The following is an 18510-nucleotide window of genomic DNA, read 5'->3' as shown; positions in this document are numbered from 1 at the left end:
GCCGTATCTCTCTGCATGCAGAGGCCTCTAAATTGCCATCCAGCAACCATAGATCGGGCAGCATCTCCATGCCTGCGAGAAGCAACAGGGGAGCAGGGCTCCTCTTTGCCTTGTGCTTCCCCTCTGCAGAGCACAAGCCTGTAGCCTGCACCAAGCCATGGCTGCTCAACCTCCTATGGACCCTCGTGACTGCCCCAGAAGCTCTGTCTGATCAGCCATGAAAGCTGCGCAAAACCACCTAGCATTTCCTCCTTCAATCTCCATTTCATTCTTCATATGTGCCACAGAGCCTGTAATACTGCTGTGAAAGGGGAAGAACCCTGGCCATTATCAGTCTCCTTGCAGTCCCACGAACACATTAAGGCTTTTATTCCCCTCTGAGACACATGGCATATGTGGTCTGCTCATTTATGAGAAATCTGAGTTTGGTGGAGAGCAGAGAGAGACTGTTTGGCACTAAAGTGTGTTGATTGATTAAGAAGCCTTCATTTCTGTTCCAAATAAAGTTTCAGAAAATTACTTTTAAAGATGAATGTAGCATGCCCACACCAAGAAGAGTATAACATGTCTGCTATTTAATTTTGGCTTTTAAAATGTATTAATCAGCAGTTTAACAAAATTACGGACAGAATGTGTCTGATGTGAAAACAAATCCAGTAAATAATTACACTTCCAGTTTCTATTGCCAGAAAAGTCTTTTGTTTTGTAAGTAGCATCACAAGCAGCCAACCTCTCCCTCTCACTCCCCCAGAATAAAACATCAAGTTGGGATAAAACTGAGTTACAGCTAGTTTGGCAGGCAGGATTTCAGAAACCATACAAAACCTCGGCAATTCAGGTAAGTACTATGGCTGATTCATCCAATTTGAACTCTTGGACGAGCAAGGCCACAGATTAAATCTAACAAAACACATCTCCTGGGCCCTGCAGGAGGTGCTAGAAATCACTCACAGAGGGAATAATTTTGCCAAAGTAATTTTGGGTTTTGTATTTTGCAAGCAAGCCCACACAAGCCACTTCAGTGGAGCTGGGTCTGTCCTGAAGGCACCTAAAATTTGAATTCTATATAAACTTCTACACCAACCCAATTGTCTTTCAACCTTGCATGTGTCCAGTGCAAGCTTACTTCCTGCACCTCCAATTCCCCCCCCCCGAAGTGTCCCTTTAGTAAGGTACAGCCTTTGGTAAACAATGTTTCTGCCAGTCCCAAACCTCTGTGCGTTGATATATTTGTACATAGGTACAAAAAACCAAACAGCCCCTATGCAAAGGAAAAGGTTTGGAGAAGTATATTTCCATGTAAAGCACGAAGCATCAATGCTCATGCTAGGAAAGGCCATACACATCTCTTATACATATGCTGTGCAGCTACAAGTAATGACAGACCCAGTGCTTTATGCCTGAATGCCAGTATTGAACTGCTCGACCCTACAAGTTCTTGCTGTACACGAGTGAATGAGGATATCCCCTTAAAGGACAAAAGGAAGGAATTGGTTCAAAAAAGTAGATTTCACATTTGCCCTTCTTTCGCCAGGAAGGATTTCCAGTCTTTTGCTTGAGCTTAGACACATAAAATCTCCATGCATGCAGCCTCCCTTTTCCCCTAATTGTGCAAAACTGCCACTGAACATGCTCTCCTGTTCATCCGTTGTTCTTCCAAGATCTGACAACAAACTAATTGCTGAAGGAAAAAAAATCATACTGTCATAGGCTGGCCTGCTTGATATCTGTTCAGTAGATGCACGACGATCAGCAACACTGTTCTTAGACAGCTATGTATCACTACCATGTGCATTATAAAAGAAAGAGGTACAGCTTCCATCTCCAAACATTCTGTGGTAGATCTGAACAAGCTATTTCAGATTTCAGGTTGTTCCTTTCTTGCACTATGCCAGCAAGATGAGTAGAACCAACTTCAGGCCAGCAAAGGGTTGGCAATCATTTGCTCTGCTTGTTCAGACACAGCAGAAAAGTTGTATAGATCCTTGTTACTTGGGCTGTGCTGGAGGGGCCTCCAGGTGGATGGAGAGTACCACAAGACACCACTTATTTTTCTCACCTCCCTACCACCCCACCCCACAGGCACAGTCTGCAGAGGCAGACTTCCTTCTCCCTGTGCAAAGCAAAGAGATGCTCTTAACCCTGAGCATTTGCGGCTCAAACTCTTCATGCAGCCTATATGAAGAGAAGCTTCTTTTTCAAACCCAAACTAGAGCTTGTGTGTTGGTGTTGACTGTTAATTTTGTTGAAAGCTTTCCCTTGTAGCTTTGCCTTGTAGCATCAGCTACATTATCACAACAGTCAAAAAGGCTGTAAAGGCAGTCTCATTTCTCCCACCATGATGTAGTGCTGCCTTGAATCTTAGTTCCAGTGATAGCATTGACTAGTCCCACTTCTTCCATTTCCTCAGTGTTTTCAAAAGTTTAGCTAAAATAATAGACTTAAGGTTGTTGTAGTCCAATATCTAGCATAAAACCAGTAACTCACCTGAAGAAACAGTGCATAATCAATGCTATACCTGCTGATGATTGATGTCATACCTGTTTCTTACAAATTGGACTTCCAGTTGCAGAAATGATCATCGATGTATGTGATAGACTTCATAAGCCACAAAAATGTCCTGAGTTTTCTTTCTCTTGCTAGTACTGAAAAATACAAACCTTGAACTTTTCTCTTGCTAGTGCTGAAAAAATCTTCAGTAACAAGTTTAAAAAGGGACCAACCTGTATTTTATGCGATACTTATAGTCCTTCGTTTAATTTTAACAATGTGTGTATATGTTAAATAAAAAGATATCATGAAAGGGGTACTGTTTCCCAGTGATTACAGAAACTGCTCAAGATCTGTACTCATTCTTGGCACTAAAATGGAGCTAAATGGAATATAATTTGTCATACAGTAAGTATTTTAAAATATCATTTATATTTATATGCAATTTCATGTCTCTTAATCACAGATAAAAAGATAAAGCAATCTGTCACAAATCAGTAACAGTCAACAAGACAGTTCCAATCTGATTGAAAGCAATGGAAAAACAAGTTTGAGCAGTACCTTCCCAGCTCTTTTGGCATGAAATACTGATCACTGGAGATTGCATTCAAGGTGGCACTGTCCATTTGGTATTTAGAGGCAGATTTTCAGATTCTGCAGGAACTGGTGCTGGTAGTCCAGTTGGAGACAGCCGCAAAAGTCAACATCTTCTAGATCTAACATACAGCAGAAGTTCTCGGCATTAAGGATCACTTATCTGGAAAAAAAAACCCAACAAAAACAAACCTAAAACAAAAACAGATCAAGTAATTGTATCTGTCTTCTTAAATTGTTCTTCATGTAAAAACATGTTACAGTGACCTTTAGAATGTCTAATGAGCAGTTCATTTTAGCTTTTTTGAATATTTAAGCCACCTTCCAAATTATGTCTCATTTGCTTATTTCTATCTTAGCCTGCACATTATGCTGCATCATAGAAGCATAGAATAGTTAGGGTTGGGAAGGACCTTAAGATCATCAAGTTCCAATGATCAAGATGGATTTATAAAAACCCAACAACCTCATAAGGTTAATTCCAGATCCCATTACTGCACTATCTTTTAAATCTCAACTATAGCAATAATTTTTTGCTGCTTCTCTTGAACTGCTGTGTTGGCCTATTTTGTTTGTCTGATTCTTAAAAAAGCTACTGCAGTACACCAAAAAGATCATTGCACTTCATCTATGATCAGAATTATCCTAGAGAATACAAGTTTGTAAGCCCGGGAAATTTGGCTAGGTTTTGAGATGAATTTCTGTAAAAAGCTCTTAATGAATGCAGAAGATTACACATACTTGAATTATTTAGTTTGTGGTAAAGAGTCTTCCATTTAAAAAAACCTGCATCTTGTCTTCTGAAAGCTTTCCAAAACATCAGTTTATTTCCGTTCCAATTTTTCTTTCATGTTCTGATTCCAGATTCTCTTATTAGTTTGAAAGGTCTGGGGTTTTTTCAGTTGATGGGACTAATATTAAGGTGCTACTTTAAACCACTGTTTTGATTTCACTCTAAAATTCAATATACCATGACTCAGTGCTGTGACCACTACAAAATACAAAGCCCAGTATGTCAGCTATTCTTTGAAATATTTTTGTTTCTATTACAACCACTGACGCTTTTGAAACTCTGCTGATAGATGAGGCCTCTGCTTTATTGACATTGTCATGTTTTAGTCTGTGGTATAAGCATCTTCAGTGCACGTGTGCAGGGCTCTCTAACTAGGTAATGCTAATTGGTACTCTGCACACAGGTACCTTGCAATGTAAAATGGAAACGACTCCATGAATTTCCTTTCCTTTCATGGGAAATGTCAAAGGGTTAGCACTGATTCAGTCCTAAAACTTTTTGTCATCTTTTCTCTTGCATTCTGCCTTCTCTGCACACCAGCTCTGTGAATAGTTAATCAGCAGATTGCAACACTTATTTTGTAAATTCTCATAATTTCACATCTCATCGAGGACAACTTTTATCTTATATGTAAGTCTCTGAAACATTCCACAAGGGTGGAGGAGATTACTTGAAAAGTAAACTACTGCAGAGATGAAGACAAATGGCTTGTAATTCATTAAGTGCAAGGAATATGAGAAGGTTTAACATAAGTGAAAAGGAAGAAAAAGATAATTACTGTGTGATGGTATAGCAACGAAGATAATTTAATTTGTAAGAAGAGTACAATCAGTGGGAGACATTTCCTTCTAGCTCTGCCTAGACGATGGCCTAGTTGGAAATAAATTGTGTAAGAAATCTGAGTTGTAGTTAATATCAAGTTTGACCTCTATCCCTGAGGCGTTCTGAAGTATTTCAAGTCACAGGGAGCAGACGGTTTCAAGCTGAGGCTCCAAGCAACATGATATGTGAAACTGCTGCAAAATAGGCAAGAATGCTGGAGCTCATCCACCAAACCAGCAATTGTTCCTAAGGCTGCTGACTTGCCAGCTTGCAGGTGTTCTTATAAATGAGGCTGGCAGGCCACAGATTATAGCAAAATAAGCATTATTGTTGACTTCAGGACAGCTCACTGGGGTTACATTACAGCACTTAGACACAAGGAGCTTCGAATGAGCAAATTATCAAGTCTGAAAGAGAAAGTCATCTGAAAGTCATGTTGTGCCATCCTGCTGTTTTTTGAAAAGTGCAGTTAAACTATAAGTAAAAATAATCATCTGGATATAACACACACAGATTTTTTAAAGTGGATTTCAATAATGATATCTCATACAGTATTGTCTCTGTCGTATCAGTAGATGCTAGACCATGGTCATTCTACTCTGATATGGACCTCTCAAGCCTAGATAAACAGGAAGAAAATTTGTACTTTCATTGAAGGAGACTGTCCTTTCAAGAGACTGGCATGCTATGATGACAACATTTACAATTACTGTATGTCTAATTAGTATCCTAAACATTACATTAGAAAAGCCAAAAAAGTTTTTTTCTGTATACTCAATTGATATTTTCCTATTACTGTGTTCACTAGCAGAAACTGAAATTAAAAAAAGCAGCTAGCTTTAGCCTTCTTAATAAAGGTGTTTACTGTGCTCATTGTAACTATGCAGAGCACAGGCGAAGATCTCTCCTCTTAATAGATTAACTTAATAGATTAAAAACTAAAAATATCTCTCAAAAACTCTTAAAGCTTTTCAAATCAATAATTCGTTACAAAATGTAAATCTGCATTATAACTGATCATGATACGCAGTAATGGTATCAAGACTGTTTCAAAAGGCATGTGTTAGAAAGTAGAATTTAACCCGCTGCAAGTGAAACAGAAACGTCATATTATCTCTGGGACTTTTTAGTAAGCAAATGCTTATAGCTGAATGTAAAGCATATTTTCACAGCTAAAGCCCTAAGTCTGGTTAGATGTTGGTGTGACAGCAAAGTGCAGTTGTTACACAGTGATACTAGCCTACATGCCATTTTAGCTTACGGTTTTGACTCTAGTGAGGACTCTGTACCACTGTGCATATGCTCACCTTTTATTTCCCAATATATGGAGTGGAGATAAGAAAAACTTCCTAACTTCAGGCACTTACAAGATTTACTCATCACTGAGAATTTAAAGTACCTTCCAAATATGAAGTTTTAATAGCCTCTTTAATGTAGGCTTCTGGAAACCTAAAGAACCATATTTAATTTTGATCAATACAGTCTTCTCAAACATATTACTCAGGCAATATAAACAGTTTCTGCCCCTCAGACACTGTAATTTATACACAATAGGTTGGCTTATTAACACAAACAAGTAAATTATGCAACGTACTTTAATGATAAAGATTATATTATATTACTTATGGTACGACAAAGGAAGATGGTTTTAAACTGAAAGAGGATATATTTAGATTAGACATGATTAGACATGCAAGGTCCTACACCTGGGTCGGAGCAATCCCAGGCACAGCTACAGGTTGGGCAGAGAAGAGATTCAGAGCAGCCCTGCGGAGAAGGACTTGGGGGTGCTGGTTGATGAAAAAATGAACATGAGCTGGAAGTGTGCGCTCGCAGCCCAGAAAGCCAACCGTATCCTGGGCTGCATCAAAAGGAGTGTGACCAGCAGGTCGAAGGAGGTGATCCTGCCCCTCTACTCTGCTCTCATGAGACCTCACTTGGCGTATTGTGTGCAGTTCTGGTGTCCTCAACATAAAAAGGACATGGAACTGTTGGAACAAGTCCAGAGGAGGGCCATGAGGATGATCAGGGGACTGGAGCACCTCCCGTATGAAGACAGGCTGAGAAAGTTGGGGCTGTTCAGCCTGGAGAAGAGAAGGCTGCGTGGAGACCTCATAGCAGCCTTCCAGTATCTGAAGGGGGCCTACAAGGATGCTGGGGAGGGACTATTCATTAGAGACTGTAGTGACAGGACAAGGGGTAACGGGTTCAAACTTAAACAGGGGAAGTTTAGATTGGATATAAGGAAGAAATTCTTTACTGAGAGGGTGGTGAGGCACTGGAATGGGTTGCCCAGGGAGGTTGTGAATGCTCCATCGTTGGCGGTGTTCAAGGCCAGGTTGGACAGAGCCTTGGGTGGCATGGTTTAGTGTGGGGTGTCCCTGCCCATGGCAGGGGGTTGGAACTAAATGATCTTAAGGTCCTTTCCAATCCTAACTATTCTATGATTCTATGAAGAAGAAACTCTTCACCATAAGGGTGGTGAGACACTGCCACAGGTTGCCCAGAGAAGCTGTGGCTGCCCCATCCCTAGCAGTGTTCAAGGCCAGGCTTGGTGAGGCTCTGAGCAACTTGGTCTAGTGCAAGGTATCCCTGCCCATAGCAAGGGGATTGGAACTGATTGAGCTTTACGGTCTCTTCCCACTCAAATAATTCTGTGATTCTATGATATTAGTGTTGTGTTGGCTTTGGCTGGGATAAAGTATGAAGCTATGGTTTTGATTTGTGCTGAAAATTGTGCTGATAATGTAGGGATGTTTTTGTTATTGCTGAGCACTTCTTACATAGAGACCTTTCCGCTTCTCACACCACCTCACCAATAAGTAGGCTGGGGCTGCACAAGGAGTTGGGAGGGGAAAGAAGGGGTTCTTGCCCACAGTCACAGTCCCTTCAGGAGTAAATGTGCTCCAGCACGGCCTTACCCATAGCTGCAGTCCCTCCAGGAATTAACCTGCTCTGTCATGGGTTTATCCATAGCAACATGCTTTGGGGTGCTTCAGCACGACCTCATGCACAGCCACTGGTACTTCAAGGTGTACATTCTCCAGCGCGGACTTAACCTTGGGCCACAATCCCTTCAGAGGTAGACCTGCTATGGCACAGACGTAACGACAGCCACAGACAGTTAGAGGTGTGCTGCTCCATGTGGACTCATCCACAGGTCACATCCCTCAGACTCAGGTTCACGCTGGAGTTCCAGCCTGTCCAGTACAGCAGCACAGAAACAGCAATGATGCCCTGGTCATCTGCCAGTTAGGTCTATGGCCATTGATGTTACCAAAATGTTCCCAGGCACAGAACAATGAGAGGATAAGCAGTACAGCAAGCAGCAAAAGCAAAAAGCAGCCCCTAATGACCACTATGATTGCAACTCTAACATACATAAGGTAAGAAAGGCCAATGGCAAGCACAGGCGCCTGTCAGTTAAAAGCTAAACAGCAATAACAACTATAAATTCAATCTAGCCCATTTCAGTCAAACCTGTTGTCCCTTGAACCCTTTGTGGCCTAGCTGGGTGCCAAAAAGGACTGTTGCAGTTTCACCCCAGCCAGCAACTAAGTCCCAGACAGCTCACTCCTCCCCAGTGAGATGGGGGAGAGAATGGGAAGGATCCCAGTAACCAAGGAACAGTTACTCAGGAAGACAAACATTATCACTCCAAACATCTTCTCTTCTTTTGCTTCTTTCCCCAGCTTTATAAGCTGATCATGATGCCATATGGTGTGGGATATCCCTCTGGTCAGCTGGGGTCAGCTATCTTGGCTGTGCCCCTTCTCAACTTCTCCTGCACCCCCACCCTCCTCGCTGGTGGGGTGATGTGAGGAGCAGAAAAGGCCTGTGTAAGCACTGCTCAGCAATAACTAAAACATCCCTGTGTTACCAACACTGTTTGCAGCACAAATCCAAAACATAGTCCATACCAGCTACTATGAAGAAAGTTAACTCTTATCCCAGCCAAAACCAGCACAAATGTTTTAATTCTACATTGTCCTCTTTTTCACCTTCTTTCACTTGTTATATGTTGCAAAGTGTTGAAATAATTTTGATATTTCAAATATCATCTGTTCCCAGCTGCAATTAGCATTTAAAAGCTTAACATCAATTTTCATTCAAATATGCCGCCTCTGTAGTCATGGTAACTTCCTCGTCAGCTTTATCTTCCAGCTTTAGAAGGTACTGGTCTGGTACTTAGAGATGTTGTCATTCAGGATTTTTCATTTGGCTCTGTTCTCCTTCCCTCTCCTCGTGCACAAAAGACACTTCTGTGCTTGCTTTTACCAAGTCGAGGGTTCACAACAGCAAGAAAAGAGCCAAAATCAAAATACTGTAAAAAACCAAATAAAAATAAAAGCCCTACCTCATGAAGCTTCCTGGAAATAGGAAGTAGTGAAAAGCGGCTTATGATTTCAGAGGGCTCATCACACACAGTGCAGTAAACTAGATATAAGCTATTAAAAGCTACATATGCAGCATATGTAAAAATGAAAGCCTAGTCATATATACAAATGTATAGATGCAGAACCCAAGTACTTCACACATTCTTTTCTGTCTTCACTTAAGAGGAGAAACATTGAACCAGCTGTAAGCCAAAGACTGTTTCATTCAAATAATCTCATTATTCTGTATTTAACCAAGACATGTTCTGACATTTAATTTTGTGAGGAAGATACTGAATTTATTTTATTGTTATCCTCCTTATATTAAGTTAATTGTGAGGAGCTTTGTCCTGTCATCATTATTATGCAGCATCTATGTAAGAACAGGTCAGCTGACTCAAAATGCTTAAGTTATTGGCAGAGATACCCATCTGTGAGCCACATCATTCCTTTAAAGATTTTATTGTCCTTGGATTGCAATCATGTCTATTGTTGGGAGAAAAAGCATTACAAGTACAGATAAACAGTTGGATATTACAGTTCAGATATGTGGACTTTTGGCTAGTAGATAATGTAATTATAGGGGATATAATAACATAATTATAGGGGATTTTCTACATATTCTCCCCATGGTCATTTGCAAAACTGACCTGCTTCCACTTTTATTTCAGAAACTGATAGAAGTTGGGGTACTACACACATATGCAGCCTACCTATGCCCATCTGTGAAGCTGTGGAAACATCTTTTAGGTATCTTTCAAGTGACCACTTCTCACAGACTGCAAGCCAACAATACAGTAGCCACAAGAAGTCATGAAAGCATGTTTACCTTTAATCCTAGTCATCAATGTATAGCAATGTATAGCAAGTACAGTTTTGATATTTGAGATGTCACCACTTCATCTGTGTCTTGTGTATGTGCATACCGGCAGTAGATTTGCATTTTAACTGAAGCTTATTTACACGGTGACTCTAGAAGGGAGGGTAAGACAATCTCCACATGTCTCATTGCATCATCCCGAGCTTGAACAATGCAAGTCTGGATAATCAGCAGGCACCCTCTATCAGCTGTCAGGCACTAATGAAAACCTCCCAGTGTGTAATGTGAAATAAATGTAAACCACCTGTGCAAATTTTGGCTTTAAAAGGCATTTTGTATGTGTTGAGTCAACCATGGCTCTCATGGGAAATTCCTGAAATTTTGGAAATATCTTCTGAAACTCTTCTATCTCTTGCATGTCCACATAGTCTCTAAGATGCCTATTGTGTTTTGGTGTATCTACTTTTGCTATCTCATAACTCTTTAAAAGAACTTGCAGGTTTCCAATCAGCACGTGAGCCGTTTGGGTTGCCTTGGTGCTCCTTGCCACAGGGTAAATCATAGTGTCATAGACTGCTTTGGTTTGGAAGGAACCTTAAAGCTCATCTAGTTCCAACCTCCCTGCCATTGGAGGGACACCCTCCGCTAGACTAGGCTGCTCAAAGCCCTGTACAACCTGGCCTTGAACACTGCCAGGAATGGGGCTGCCACAAGTCAGAGTTCAAAATGAAGAAGGTAGAAGTTGTAAAAATCAAAGTTATTCTTTGACCCAAAGAGGCTGAGAGTTCACTGTTCACAGTAAAATTTTCAGAATATGAAAAACCAAAAGCAGAGTAGTGCTAGTGAGCTGCTTACCAAAGCCCTGACATATCTCACCTATTGCCCTATCCTGTACTCCCCATCCAACCTGTTTGAATCTCCCTGCTGTCACCTGGGCTCTGCATTTTTAAAGGATTTCTACATGGAGATCTTTCCCAGGTGCCTGGATGCAGCAAGGGTCTTTCTGGGGTGTTGGCTCGCCTACATGAGATTACTTCCGTTTATCAATGGATTGCCACGTGGCTTTCTGTAACAATGACATAGAGTAGGATCCTAAGTTTTATTTCAGAAGAGCAGCATCTGTGTACTCCAGTGGATCTACAGCATGTAGCACCAGGAATTGGCTATGATAGAGCTGCAGTGTAATAGTTTCCACTCACAGACCAGAAAGCCATGCATACTCTGGGCTGCATCAGAAGCGTGACCAGCAGATCAAAGGTGATCCCGCCCCTCTACTCTGCTCTTGTGAGACCCCACTTGGAGTACTGTGTGCAGTACTGTTGTGTTTTAAGCCCAGGCTATAAATCAGAACCATGCAGTCTACTCCCCCCACTGCCCTTTCTTCCCCCCACTCCCGGAGGGATGGGAAGGAGAATTGAAAGAGTGTAACTCCCACAGGTTGAGATAAAAACAGTTTAATAACTAAGGTATAACACAAACCACTACTGCTACCACCAATAATAATAATGATAAAGGAAATAACAAGGGAAGAGAATACAGTACCACCCGCCGACCGATACTGATACCTAGCCCAACCCAGCAGTGAACTAGCCCTTCTGGGAAACTCCCAGTTTACCTCCTGGGCATGATGTGCTGTGGTATGGAATATGTCTTTGGCTAGTTTGGGTCAGGTGTCCTGTCTCTGCTTCCTCCTGGCTTCCCCTCCTCCCTGGCAGAGCAGGAGACTCAGAAAAGTCCTTGGTCGGACTAAAGACTTGAGCAGTAACTAAAAACATGGGTGTTATCAGCACTGTTCCCAGGCCAAAAGTCAAAACCACAGCACTGCACCAGCTACTAAGAGGGAGAAAAAATGACTGCTACTGCTGAACCCAGGACAAGTACTTATGTTGGTGTCCCTAATATAAGAAGGTATCCTGGGCACAGCTGTAACAGTCATCTTTCTCCTTCTTAGTAGCTAGTGCAGTGCTGTGTTTCAGCTTTAGTCCAAGAACAATGCTGGTAACACACTGATGTTTTAGTTGTTGCTAAGTAGTGCTTACCCTGATCAAGGACTTTTCAGGCTCTTATTCTCTGCCAGTGAGGAGGGGCACAAGAAGTGAGGAGGAAGCAGAGACAGGACACCTGACCCAAACTAACCAAAGGGGTATTCCACACCACAGCACATCACGCCCAGTATATAAACTGGGGGGAGTCACACAGAAGCCCAGATCACTGCTCGGGTCAGGCTGGGTATCGATCAGCAGGTGGTGAGCAATTGTACTATGCATCACTTGAGTTTATTGTTTGATTTTTCTTTTTTCCTTTCCCAGTTTAGTTTTATACTCTCCCCTTGCTATTTCTCTTGTCATTATTATTACTGGTGGTAGCAGTAGTAGTTTTGTGTTATACTGTGGTTATTGGACTGTTCTTATCTCAGCCTGTGGAGTTTACATTCTTTCAGTTCTTCTCCCCATCCCGCCAGGAGTGGGGGGAAGAAGGGAGTGATAAGTGGCTGTGTGGTTCTGAGTTGCTGGCTGGGCTTAAACCATGACGGAAAGACATGGAGCTGTTGGAGCAAGCCCAGAGGAGGCCACAGGGATGATTGGTGGCTTGAGCACCTCCTATATGGATACAGGCTGAGGAACTTGGGGCTGTTCAGCCTGGAGAAGAGAAGGCTGCGTGGAGACCTCATAGCAGCCTTCCAGTATCTGGAGGGGGCCTACAAGGGTGTGTAGAGGAACTCTTCATCAGGGACTGTAGAAATAGGATAAGAGGTAACAGCTTTAAACTTACAGGGGAAGTTCAGGTTAGATATAAGGAAGAAGATCTCTACTGTCAGAGTGGTGAGGCATTGGAACAGGTTTCCCAAAGAAGTGGTAAATGCTCCATCCCTGCCAATATTCAAGGCACCAGGCTGGACAGAGCCTTGAGTGACATGGTTTAGTGTGAGGTATCCCTGCCCATGGCAGGGGGGTTGGAACTTGATGATCTTAAGGCCCTAATCCTAACAGTTCTATGATGCTATGATTGTATTTTAATCTTGAAGCAGTTACTTAATGAAGCACAATTTGTTGGACGAATAGACAGAGACCAAAAGAAAAAGCGACAGTTATGGCTAAGAACTTCCCCTATTATCTAGGATGTTCCGTGCCTCTTTATTGTTCTCTGTGACAACTTCAAGATGCAGTTTGGAGACATTTCTATTCATCAGTAAATGAATGATAATTTTGATTTCATGAGTAAATTAATGATGACTTTATAGCAGACATGTCACCTTACAATCAAACCCAAAATGTGATGTCCTTTTGTTTCATTTACTAATTTTACTTCAGAAAACACTGGAAATCAAGGATATTTTGATCAGAAGAACTCTCCTTTCTAAAATTACTCCACTCTTTGATACTGATTGTCTTTGCTAAATTTCACCCTGGTTAATCAGCTAATACTGGCTACAGGGGAGAGGAAAACAAACAAACAAACAAACAAACCCCAAACCACAATAAACCGTTTTCACCCCCGTTCCACCACTGAACAAGCAGCTCCTGCGGGCGCGGATGGAGGGAGGGCCGGACGCAGGAGGGCCGGGGGTGCTGCCGCGCGCACTGCCAACCCGGAGCCGGGCAGGGGCGGGCCGCCGCCTGCCCCTCCTGCGCGGGGCGGGACGGGGCGGACCTGGCAGCCACCGCCCGCCGCAGGCGGGCCGTGGCAGCTGGTGCCGGTTAACTTGCCCCTGTCGAGCGCTCGCGGGCCGGCGCGCACAGCAGCGCGCCTCCGGGTGAGCGCCGCCGATCTGCACGGGCGGGGTTTGGGCTGCGACGGTGCGGGGTCTCCCCTCCCCCTCTGCCCGCCCCCATGGGTGGTACCCGGCTGCGGAGGGGTGCCCTGTGCTCCGAGCCGGCCGACCAGTCCTTCCGCGGCTTTCCGCGGTTGGAGCTGCGCGACTCTTCGGGGTTGGACTCACTCCCCTTTCGCAGAGGGAAAAAAAGTTTGTGCAGCGGGGCGCGGCGCGGTGCAAACTTGGGATGAGTTAGCTGAGGCTCTGCGGCATCTCCGCGGGGGGACGGGCAGGATGGGGCTGCGGGGCGAGGGATGCAGGGCGCTGTAAGCCGCCCGGGGGTGGATCCGCGGTGAGCGGGCGGGCAGGGAGGGGAGACAGGAGATGGGTGCTGGGAGCGGCCTGGCTGGGCTCTGCTCTGAGAGTTTTTGGGCAGAGGACATCCCGGGAGCTTTTCACCGTTCCCATTCAGGTGATCCATAACGGCAAGGGGGTGATTGGCGCATCCGCCGGTAAGTCGCGCAGAGCAGCGGTAGCGCCGTTCCGGTGCCTTTCCTGCTTAATGTTTTTGAGACAGTCCGATGGGCAGTAACTCCCAGACGGAAAATAAAATATCTGCTGTGGTGCTGTGTCTTGTAGATGGAGTATAAATCTGTGACATCTTTTTAGTACAGAAGCTGTTTGTAAAAATCAGGAGGAACTGCACATAACTTAAACTTTTATGGAAATAACTGCAGGACATATTTGTAAGTCTGTATTTGATAATACAGAATCAATATTATACTGATAAATAGATTGTTCAGTGTTCAGCCAGTACAACAAATTACTCGAAGTGGTGTAACAAAGTATTTTTTGACTCCAATAGCAAGGACTACTAGTTTTATTTTGAAAATATTTTATATTTCCTGTCACAAAAAATGTAACTTATAGTGCATTTCTACATTACATATATTCTTCAAAATCAGTAACCAAAGCACCTCTTATTATATAGTGGGTTTTTTTCTGATTTAAAAGTTCTTGTGGTCTGATATGCTCTGCTCTGGCATACGTGAAGAGTTTTCCTCACGTAGATTAATTTTGCACCGTTTCATTTGTTTCAGGATCAACTCTTGTGTAAATGTAAACTATTTTCTTAAGAATCTGTAAGAGAAGTGCTTTTAAAAGATATTTACCACATAGGTATTCTTAATAACTTCCTACGCTTGTAACAGAATGTGTGAGATAAACCAAAACCAGAGGTCTTAGCTAGTTCAAGTTAGTATCCTAGGTCTGACCAGAAGCAAACTCAGTTCTCTGTGTGTAAACTTCAGTCGATTTTGCAGAGGAATTAAATAAACTGTGGATGTATTAGATCTTCATTTCAATCCTATTCCAACAGCATAGTTGGCACAGTACATACATACCTATGTATCAATAGTCTTGTTTTGTGCATGCATAACATTCCAATTAATACCTCCTCAGCTGCCTAAAGGTCTGATGAGATACATGTTAGCACTTTGATTGGTTTTTCATAAATTATTGCCCCTGCATTTGAGATTTGGATGTTACGTCATCATGATAAAAAGTAATTACAGAAGGTAATAGTCTCTGGTGTATCCATTAAAATAGTAGTTTCTTCATTTTTATGCAATGTTTGGGGACCAGTTTTACCTTCCTCTAGGATTTTTTGAGAACAGTGGCTCAGAGGCATATGAGAGGCATAAAATGATCTGACTATTGATAAACTGTTATTTGCAGGGTTACTGCTGAAACAAACATCTTGTTGCTGTGTCTGATGGGATGTGACAGGGTTTTTTGTTACAGTTGGTAATATTCTGCTTTAAAGTCTAAACTTAACCCAGCCTATAAAATGTTTTTCAGACACTTCTAATCTCGTGTTATTTCACTAATATTAATAATATCTGTTTGTCCTTTTAAGACGAATGAAGGAATTGCTTCCTATGAAGAGCAGAAGTACTTGATTCTGAGAAAACTCTTAAAGCACTTCTAACTTCAAAGCTGGAGAAAAGCATGAGGGAACAATTTGTCTGACCCAATATCTTGCACAGAACACAAAATGGCTCTTCAAAAGAAAACTGTTGCTGGTGTCTTGGAGGAATGGTGTTTGGAGGAACCGCTGTTTGGTTGCAGTCGGCACCAGAATGTTAGAAAAAAACTGAGATCGATACGAATTATAGGTCTTCTTGTTAGTGTAGTTGCCATGAGCACTTTTGCTTTTTCAATTAGTGCCTTTTTCAAGATGGAACCACAGAGCATGGCGTTGGCCAGCAGCCTAGATAGCCAAAAGCTAGTGCATGGGCACCAAAGAACTCTGTTGGATTTCACAGAACAGAATGAAAACGGCAGTCCAGACCCATCCACTGCTATGAAATACGAAGCTGAACATGACAATGCAACAGATGGTCATGCCAAGGGAGAGTACCCCAAAGACCTTTTCTCTCTTGAGGAGAGAAGGAAGGGAGCAGTGATTCTCCATGTAATTGGAATGATTTACATGTTTATAGCCTTAGCCATAGTCTGCGATGAGTTCTTTGTTCCTTCCTTGACTGTCATCACAGAAAAACTGACTATATCTGATGATGTGGCAGGGGCAACCTTCATGGCTGCTGGTGGGTCAGCTCCAGAACTGTTCACTTCTTTAATAGGAGTGTTTATATCCCACAGCAATGTTGGCATTGGCACAATAGTGGGATCTGCTGTGTTCAATATTCTGTTTGTTATTGGAATGTGTGCTTTATTTTCTAGAGAGATCTTGAACCTTACCTGGTGGCCACTCTTTCGAGATGTGTCCTTTTACATCATTGACTTGATCTTGCTAATCATCTTTTTTCTGGATAACTTGATCATGTGGTGGGAGAGCCTAACACTCCTGACAGCATATTTTTGCTATGTGACTTTCATGAAGTTCAACGTTCAAGTGGAAGAATGGGTGAAGAAGTTTTTAAACAGGAACAAGGTTGAGAAGGTAACAGCAGCAGATGCTGAAGGAAAGGTTGGTCAATTTTTAATTAGTATGTATGCAATAATGTCCTTAGAAGTGCTGAGTCCTTGTGTATCATACAGATCGCACTATAGCAGAGTAAGCAATGTTCAACAGTTCCATGTTTTTCTTAAAAGGTCTTTATGTGTAATCCATTCGATAGGATTGAAAATGTAAAACATGAGGCAGCCTTCTAGTAAATCAATACCTTTTAACTCCAGAATGATCCTAATCACACAGAAATCAAGAAAAAATGCCAGTAAAAAGACATAAACCTTACTCAGCATTTTGTCATATTGATGAGGTCTGAGATGTAGCTACTATTTTTCCCTATGCTTTTGGATTAAGCAGTAACAATATTTGGGGAGGATTTTGTGACAAAACTTGGCTTTTTAAAGATTTGTAATGCACTTTCTTCCTCAAAAAGGTGAATCGCTCAGTATACTAAGGTGTTTTATACATGTGTTTTATCTACTGACACTGATATATAGTATTAACTTCCAATTGTAGTTAATGGCAATTAGATGAAAAACTGTCTGGAAGAGCAGTGACCACAAGAGCAAAAGGCGGAGGTCCTCTGTTTAGGCAGAGGAATTAGCAAACTGATTTTTGGCCTAATATAAGTAGAGAAGGGAATTTATGCACAGAGGGCTCTGTGGGCATTCAGCAATTATTGCTATCTTTTAAACGTCTCTTTTCTTAAGGTGGGGGACTTACGAAGGTGAACCCATAAATGCTGATGTATATAGCAGTATGTTAACTGGAAACTTAAAACTGAAATTGAAATGTCTGGGTTCATATGGCAGTTGAGTTATTCATCAGGTAAGGTTTTATTACCCACTAGCTATTCAGAGTATCAGGGAACTGTTCACTATTTTGTTGCTTTAACAGCCCTGTATGAGTAGTTCAGAAGACTCAATCCATCAATAGATCTGTGCAGGCATATAAACAGAAGGATAGAGAAATGGAGGGGGGTACCGGCCTGTGACTCACAGAAAACTGGTTATTCTGCCTATATTCCTAACTTTGAAGAGAGAGTGATATTTTAGCAGTATGGGCAGGTGCTTTCAGTTTTAGGACAAGCCACAAAAAGTCCACCAAAAGTCAACCCAGAAAATTTTCAATTTTTTAAGTTGTCTAACCAAGTTTAGCACCTATACATTTACTTGTAATTTTATATTTTCCTTTTTGTTCTGTTCCTTTTCCAAAATCAGCGTACTTAGCTTCATTTTTCTCAAAATGCGTTATTGTTGATTTTCTTTTTACTTTTTTTTTTTAATTAAAAGAATATCAACACCAACAAAGTATTTGCTGTAATTAATGAAAGGCTTCTTTAGCTACATTAGTTGGTTTCTAAATAATGGTGGTTTTTAAAGGATTCTAAATAATTTCATAGTGCACTGTAAGCACCTTGACAATTTGTGCTAAATGTGTGTAATGATAGAGACTATGGTGTATAGAGGAACTGTTTAATGTACCTTCATCTGCCCATAAACTGGATATGAAGGAGGTCTGGATCTATGGAATCATAGAATAGTTAGGGTTGGAAAGGACCTTAAGATCATCTAGTTCCAGCCGCTCTGCCGTGGGCAGAGACACCTCACACTAAACTATGCCACCCAAGGCTATGTCCGACCTGGCATTGAACGCCACCAGGGATGGAGCATTCACAACCTCTGTCTTAAACAATACTCCATGTGAAAAGCAACTGTTTGGGTTGTCCAGACTATAGGGCGGAGTAGAGTAGCTATAAACCATGGTGAGGATTCTGTTATTGTGTACTGGATAGAAGAATAAATCATTTGCAAGTCATATGGAACAGAATAAATGTTTAAAGTACTTTAGATGTACTTGATTTTTAAAAAGATACCTTTAGGAGCA

General features: G+C 41.9%; 1 protein-coding gene across 2 annotated transcripts in view; it reads left to right on the top strand.

Moving 5' to 3' along the window:
* Positions 1 to 15705: 15705 nt before the first annotated feature.
* Positions 15706 to 18510, top strand: part of SLC24A2 (solute carrier family 24 member 2) — a gene marked incomplete at its 5' end in the record, with an annotated part of 118110 nt that continues 115305 nt past the window's right edge. For both annotated transcript variants that reach the window (XM_080636705.1, XM_080636704.1), the window contains one exon: positions 15706 to 16641. In XM_080636705.1, the coding sequence (XP_080492831.1) occupies positions 15706 to 16641 (936 nt within the window). The remainder of the gene's footprint in view (positions 16642 to 18510) is intronic.

Source organism: Psittacula echo (assembly GCF_963264785.1).
Source record: "Psittacula echo genome assembly, chromosome: Z".
Lineage (NCBI taxonomy): Eukaryota > Metazoa > Chordata > Aves > Psittaciformes > Psittacidae > Psittacula > Psittacula echo.
Note: the sequence above shows the minus strand (reverse complement) of the source record. Positions and strands in the feature narration are given on the sequence as shown.